We start from the raw sequence: 7,590 nt of genomic DNA, 5'->3' as shown, positions 1-7,590 counted from the left end.
CGGAAAGGCCTCCCACTAGCGACCTCAGGCACTCCCGAGGCCTGAGCAGGGGGCTCCCCCGGCAGCTGCCAAAGCCCCTTGCGCCCCACCGCACCTGGGACATAGCTCTGCAGGAGGTCTTAGAGTTGGGAAGCGAGTAAGACTTCCTGAGGGTCGGTCACTCCTTTTTACTCTAATTTGCGTTCAAGACTCCTCGGTGGGGCCTGCTCCTCCTCCTTCTCCGGGAAGAGTAGCAGCCGCAGACCGCGCTGCTTCCTTTCGCCCCGGCCGCCCCCGGCCGCCCCCGGCCAGGAGTCCTGTCCTCTGCGCCCCGCTCGCTCACTGGGCACTCCGGCGCCCAGGAGCTCCCCCTCGGGGTGGCGCGCGGTGGCCGCCGGCCGGGTTGACAGCAGCGCCCGCTGCGATTCGCCTGCCAGCCCGCCCGCCCGTCCGCCCACGTGCGCCGAGAGGAGCGAAGCGCGAGCAGTCGCCGCACCCGCGCTTGCCGCCGGTGCCTCACCTCCCGGGCCGAGCGGGGGGCCGTAACCCGAGCCCCATCGCCGGGCTCGACATTTGCATAACTCGGCTCCCCTCCACGCCACCTCCCCGCGACCCCTTCTTTCGGACTCAGGGTTGGAGATGCGAGTCGGGCTCCCCTCCGAGGCGTCGTCTTGCCCGTGGTCAGCGCGGGGGCCGCGGGACAGGCCGGAGCGCAGGCGGAGCGGGCTGGCGCACGTGGTAAGAGCGCAGCTTTCTTTCCTAATCGTGGACTTTCTTTTTTAGAAACGAGTCTTGGGACGTTTTTTGCGGAGGACGGAGCACCTTCGAGGGTGCTAACCTGGCCCCGATTTCTTTTCTCTGAATCTTTTATTTGGATTCACAATTGGAAAGGAGCGCTCAGGGCGAGCGGAAAACTTTCCCAATTTTGTCCTGGGTGCTTGAGGTCCGGGAGGCTGTCCGCAGCTAAGGACTCGCTCTTTTGAGACGGGCAGTGAGAGGGGGTTGGGGAATGGCACCTAGGTGGAGAGGCAGAGGCGGTCCCCAGCCGCGCCGGGGCCCTGACCGCCGAGCGCCGGCCGGGGCAGGTGAGCGGCGGGGAGCCGCTTGCAGAGCCGCGCTCCCTCCACGGCGTGGCGCCGTGGCTCCTGCCCACCCCGGTCCCCTCGAGGCTGTGGCCACCGCTTAGGGTGGGGGCGCGAAGGGGACCGCGCGGACCTCGGAGCGGGGAAGGGCGAGAGCAGTTCGCAGCCCGCGAACCAGGCTGGGGGACGCGGGGCCAGCCAGGCTCCGGGTGCGAGCTGGGGTTGCGCTAGCAGGTGGGAGCCGTGACTTCAGCGACTCACATCCCACCTCTCTGGATGTCTGACAAGTTGTATGTGTATGGTTTTTTAAAATTGCTTTCGGAACAAACACGAGAGAGGTCCCCAAAGGTTTATTTATGTTTTTTGACTCACAAAGGAAAACACGTGTGGGGTGATGGCGTCTCCAAACCTGCGCGTTCTTTAGGGATGTTTGCTGACGCTCGGGGCCGCCTGGAGCTCCCGAGTGGCTCGAGATGGCTGCGGACGAGGGCGAGACCTCACTGTGTGCGTGGTGCGTGTTCTGGAGTAGGGTTCACCCACGTCTAGGGCGCTCCCCTCCGCCCCGCGGGCCGTGGGAGGGCCCGTGGGTGCTGGGACGGCCAGCGGGGCCGAGAACAGCCTTGGCAGAGCGCGCGGCGCGCCCGGGCGGGCTGTGCCGCCGGGGGAGCGCGTCTGCGAGGCGGGCGCACGGGCGCGCTGTCAACAGGGAGGCGTGTAGCGTAAGGTGTGCGAGTGGGTGTGTGAAGAGGGCCGCGGGGGTGGGAGTGTGTGGAGCGGAAGTGGAGCGAGTGTGTAAGAGTGTGTGTGTGTGTGTGTGTGCGCGCGCGCGCGTGGCGGGGAAGGGTGAGTGTCCAAGTCTCCATCTGGACACCCCCACGCAGCCGGCCGCCCAGACGCGCCGGGAAGGGCGCCCGCTCGGCGCAGCAGCTGCGGCTGGGGGGCGGACAGCGCGCAGGCAGGGGCGAGGGGGAGCCGCCGGCTGATTGCTCTCGAAGCTCCCTTCCTCCCGGGGTCTACCCCCACCCCACCCCAAGGCGCCCCAAAAGACTCAAACAAACAAACAACCCAAACCTGTTCCGTTTTCGCTCCTGTATAAATAGAACAGACTTTCCAAAAAAGCAATACCGCATTCACTCTTATCACCAGCCACTTCTTTCCACTCAGTAATTCAGAAAAAAGCAGTCAGCTTCCGTGAATGCATCTAGCTGTTTTTTTTTTTTTTTTCTCTTCGCTGCCTCCTTTTGCTTGCGGTTTTGAGCTGCCAAGAAAGTGAGTAGGGGTTTGACTGTAGTGTCTCGGCTCCGCTCGGTTTCTTTCCGAAGTTTAATTTTCCGGAATGGCTCCAAACAAGGACTGGGGAGGCGGAGCCGCCGGTACCGGATCTTCGCCTTTTTTGGAAAGTCGGGGGACAACCGGAATTCCTCCCCGCTTGGGGAGGAGGCTGAGCCGCCGCCGCAGCCCCGACTCTCGGGGCTCTCGGGTTCGGGGTCGCAGCGGGCTGCGCGGCGCGCCCCCTCCCCACGGCGCCCCCCAGCCCCACGCCGGGGGTCCCCGGGACCTGTCAGCCCCGAGCCGCGCGCCCGGCGGAGCGCCTGTGCAAACGGACCGTGTGACGGCAAAAGCCGCCCGGCCCAGCCCTGTTCCTCAGTCCATATATGGGCAGTGACGTCACGGTGCATTGAAGCCCTGCCCTTAAATACTTAGAGCAACACTTTTCCGTCTAACTGAGAGAGCCGCAATTGATTAATAGCTCGGCGAGGGGACACACTGACTGTTATAATAACACTACACCAGCAACTCCTGGCTTCCCGGCAGCCAAATAGGAGTGCGTGGCGAATAGCCTTTTTTTTTTTCTTCCTTTTCTTTCTTAAAAAAAAAAAAGCAGCAACTTGTTTGCCAGTTTGATTTCTGTTGGATTTTTTTTTCTTTGGGGGGGTGGCTGTTTCCAAGTGTGGAGGGCAAAAGGAGATACCAGCCCGGGCTCAGTCCAACCTCCCTCCAAAACGGCTTCTCTGACACTCCAGGTAGCGAGGGCGTTGGGTCTCCAGGTTGTGCGAGGAGCAAATGATGACCGCCAAGGCCGTAGACAAAATCCCAGTAACTCTCAGTGGTTTTGTGCACCAGCTGTCTGACAACATCTACCCGGTGGAGGACCTCGCCGCCACGTCGGTGACCATCTTCCCCAATGCCGAGCTGGGAGGCCCCTTCGACCAGATGAACGGAGTTGCCGGAGGTAAGCGGCGCGCCCCTCTTCCCAGCCTGGGACCCGCGCGGCTCGGCAGTGGTGGATGGGGTTCGGGTGGTTGTGCGGGACTCGCAGGGGAGGGTTGTGGTTGGGGGGTGGACGGTGTCGACCGCGCTGGCGTGGAAGAGTGGAAGTAGGTACTGGAGGAGCCCGCGAGAACTAGGGACCAGTGCGCCCGAGGTGGGCGCGCGGGCAGATGCTCCAGGTCGCCTGCGAACTGGCGTGCGTGCGCCCCGGCGCGCTAAACCGCGGGCGGGGATGGGGTGAGACAGGCACCCACGCGGGGAAGGGATGGACTAGGCGCTTGCGGGGGCTTCCGGCTCTTCCACTGGCCGTATTTTGCCTTTCCCTCTTCCGGAGTAGGGACAAAGTGCCGGTAAAGTTCGGGGCTCCAGGGGAAGAGATGCGCGTCTGGAGAGCCTAGCGCTAGGCGGAGACGCGCCAGAGAGCGCCCTTAACTCCCGCCCAGGGCAGAGCCGACCTAGGGAGAATCTCAGAGCACGCTCCTTGTGTGGCTTTGAGGCGCGTCCCCACTTTTGACCCGCCCGCGAAGCAGAGGGTGTTAGTGAGGCGGGGGCCTGGGCCGGCGCGGAGGAGGCGAGGGGGTGTTGGAGGAGGACGAGCAGCCGCGGGAAGCAGCCCCCGGACTGCAGAGGGAGGCCCGCGGGGGCACCAGCGCCGCTGGTTTCCTTGACGATGATGTAGAAAGTCGCCTCCCGCGGCTCCCCGTACTCGAAGCCCGGCCAGTGGCGGTCTCGGGCCGGCGCGGAGAAGCGCAGGTGTCAGGCCAACCTGAGATGGTTCGGTTGGAAGGCAAACCTACAGAACTCCTTCCTCCGCGGCTCACTCAGCCATCCTCTCCAGCAATCCTCCGCTGCCGCTGCCGAAGCGCAGCGGGAGAGGGAAGAAAGAAGGCACCAGTATTGGGAGGTGGGGGAAATCTCGGACTGCCTCTCCCTTCTCAGGCTCCTTTCTGTGGCTGGCACCTTCTGGATTTGGTGCAGGAGTCGGGGTGGGGAGAGTGGTGTGCGTGCTCACCCCATACCACTACCTCCACTCCCAACCCCAGCCATGAGATTTCCCCAGGCAGGGAGAGGAGAGGGAGAGAAGTTCCAAGCAGATGGGAAATTTTTAATATTGTTGTTGCTATTATTGGGTGTTTTTATTGGGGACTAGAGTCACAGATGGCTTTGTGGAAGGGCTGGGAGAAGCTCATGCCACGTTCCTGGAGGTACTTCTTGAGTCGTAGACTGCACATTGCCACAGTGGGTTTCTGGGCTGGGTTCTCTGGCTGCCTTTAGGGCTCCATGTCCCCACCTGTTGGGCTTGGGAAAAGGGACGCAGGGGAGACCGTGTGAGAACTGATTCTTGGCTGCAGGCTCATTCTGCACTTCTACTGTGCCTTTCCCCTTCCCAGATGGCATGATCAACATTGACATGACTGGAGAGAAGAGGTCTTTGGATCTCCCATATCCCAGCAGCTTCGCTCCCGTCTCAGCACCCAGAAATCAGACCTTGACTTACATGGGCAAGTTCTCCATCGACCCCCAGTATCCTGGTGCCAGCTGCTACCCAGAAGGCATCATCAATATTGTGAGCGCAGGCATCCTTCAAGGGGTCACTTCCCCAGCCTCCACTACTGCCTCCTCCAGCGTCACCTCTGCCTCCCCAAACCCGCTGGCCACAGGACCCCTAGGTGTATGCACCATGTCGCAGACTCAGCCTGACCTGGACCACCTCTACTCGCCACCGCCACCGCCACCCTATTCTGGCTGTGCTGGGGATCTCTACCAGGACCCCTCCGCCTTCCTGACTGCAGCCACCACCTCCACCTCTTCTTCTCTAGCCTACCCGCCACCTCCTTCTTATCCATCCCCAAAGCCTGCTACGGACCCTGGTCTCTTCCCCATGCTCCCAGACTATTCTGGCTTCTTTCCGCCTCAGTGCCAGAGGGACCTGCATGGTACTGCTGGCCCGGACCGAAAGCCCTTTCCCTGCCCTCTGGACTCCCTGAGGGTGCCCCCTCCACTCACTCCACTCTCCACCATTCGTAACTTTACTTTGGGGGGGCCCGGTGCTGGGGTCACAGGGCCAGGGGCCGGTGGAGGCAACGAGGGACCCCGGCTGCCTGGCAGCAGCTCAGCTGCTGCTGCAGCTGCAGCCGCCTATAACCCTCATCACCTGCCGTTGCGGCCCATCTTGAGGCCTCGCAAGTACCCCAACAGACCTAGCAAGACCCCTGTGCACGAGCGGCCCTACCCGTGCCCCGCCGAAGGCTGTGACCGGCGGTTCTCACGCTCTGACGAGCTCACTAGGCACATCCGCATCCACACGGGTCACAAGCCGTTCCAGTGCCGGATCTGCATGCGCAACTTCAGCCGCAGTGACCACCTCACCACCCACATCCGCACCCACACCGGAGAGAAGCCCTTTGCCTGTGACTACTGTGGTCGCAAATTTGCCCGGAGCGATGAAAGGAAGCGCCACACCAAGATCCACCTGCGACAGAAGGAGCGCAAGAGCAGTGTGCCCTCCTCCTCCGTGCCGGCCCCCTCTGGGGCCTCCTGTCCTGGGGGCACACAGTCTGGGGGTACCCTGTGCGGCAGCAACAGTGGTGGCACTATGGGCGGAGGGCCGCTGGTCCCTTGCTCCTCTAGGACCCGGACACCTTGAGATAAGACTCAGGCTGACACCTGCTCCTTGAGGCCCTAGTCCCTTCCTCCACTTGAACCCCAAGACAAACACTACCAACCCCTGACTCTCCAAATGCCTGCCTTCCCTTCCTCCCTCCCTTGTGGGCAGAGGGCCTTAGTGGCACTGGGTGCTGTTTCCTCTCCCTTTAGAGAGGAGAGCCTGTGGATGAGTGGACAGTCACCTGGAGGGACGTGGGGAGGCCATGGCTGGAGGTGTGGGCCTGCAGGACTGAGGCCTGACCCTGCTTTGGGAGATTGCTTGAGCCGGTTCTGCTCCTCAGCTTCCTGGCATTCTTTTGACTCCTTACCCATGCTCCTGGATGTCAGAGCAGGTGTGAGACTTTTCCTTACAGTAGGTTGGGAGATGCTGATCCCTGCAAGTGGGGACAGCAAAAAAGACAACTGATGTGCACTTTACGGCTTGGGATTGACTTGGGGGATGCCTTCTGTGTCCTAGAAGCAGAACAGTGAGTCACAGTGTATCTGGTTGGCTCAGCCCTGAAGCAATATGTATTATAAACTCAGAGAACAGAAGTGCAATGTGACAGGAGGGACATAGCAATACCTGCTCCTTTTTGAGTTATTGGAGAAACGTAAAGACTATTTTTTTCAGTGTATATCCACTAGATTGTGTGTATTTTTGATGTGCACTGTTCTCCAAGTTCTGGCCCTTTGGGAAACCAATGTAAAGCATTTATGATCTCTTGAAATGAGTCAGAGGTTAACTTATTTAAAGAGGAAATGTACATATATTCTGTGAAACTAGGATGCATGCAGTTGTGTTGGAAGTGTCCTTGTGCCTTGTGTGATGTAGACGATGTTACAGGGTCTGCATGTAAATGGGTTGCCTTACTATGGAAAAAAAATCACTCCCTGGGTTTAGTATGGCTGTATATTTCTGCCTATTAATATTTGGAATTTTTTTTAGAAAGTATATTTTTGTATGCTGTTTTGTGACTGAAAAGTGTTCCCTTTGTAGTCAGATTTCAGATAAGAATGTATATAATGTTGCTGGAGCTGCTTTGTTTGGATATTAGCTCTTAGTAGTTGTGGAAAAAAAAATAAATGATTTATTCTAATGCAGAACCACTAACTGAAGTGCAGACAATGGATGGTTTATAACTATGATGTAAATAAATAGCTTTCAACAATATTTTTTGCTGCAGAAATCATTGATGAGGTAGCTGCTGAGTGGGGATTAAAATCATTCAACACCTATGGAACTATTCGACCAAACACCAGGAGTTAAGGTGCTTTGACCAGACCAGGGCTTCCAAGTTTTCTTTGCTAACCCGTGGACACCAGCCCTCTCACTCCAAAGTAATCTCCATTCATAATCAAACGCGCGTACTTTGGGGATTTCCCCCATGCATTAGTGTAAACGTGGGGAGGCGTTGTTTTGACTCATTGTTCCGTCCTCTGTAACAGCCTATAGCTTCACTCTGCTCCTGAGTGGGCTCCGGAAAATAAATACTTACAAACAAGTGCCCACTCGGAGACAACACATTTGTAACTGCTTTCAGAACCCTGACCGCGGCCTGGAACTCAGACGAGATAGGGCTTTGTGGAAAGTGTGGTGGCGTGGTCAAGC

General features: G+C 59.0%; 1 protein-coding gene across 1 annotated transcript; it reads left to right on the top strand.

Moving 5' to 3' along the window:
- The first annotated feature begins 618 nt into the window (after nt 1-618).
- Nucleotides 619-7,277, top strand: EGR2 (early growth response 2). Its single transcript, XM_040976069.1, has 3 exons — nt 619-717; nt 3,186-3,294; nt 4,724-7,277. Exons 1-3 carry the CDS (start codon nt 619-621, stop codon nt 5,977-5,979), a joined length of 1,464 nt encoding a protein of 487 aa, XP_040832003.1. The 3' UTR covers nt 5,980-7,277.
- Nucleotides 7,278-7,590: the final 313 nt, after the last annotated feature.

Source organism: Ochotona curzoniae, unplaced genomic scaffold (assembly GCF_017591425.1).
Source record: "Ochotona curzoniae isolate NIBS_2020 unplaced genomic scaffold, NIBS_Ocur_1.0 contig_2692, whole genome shotgun sequence".
Taxonomy (NCBI): Eukaryota; Metazoa; Chordata; class Mammalia; order Lagomorpha; family Ochotonidae; genus Ochotona; species Ochotona curzoniae.
The sequence above is the reverse complement of the archived record's forward strand: the minus strand, read 5'-3'. Positions and strand labels throughout refer to the sequence as shown.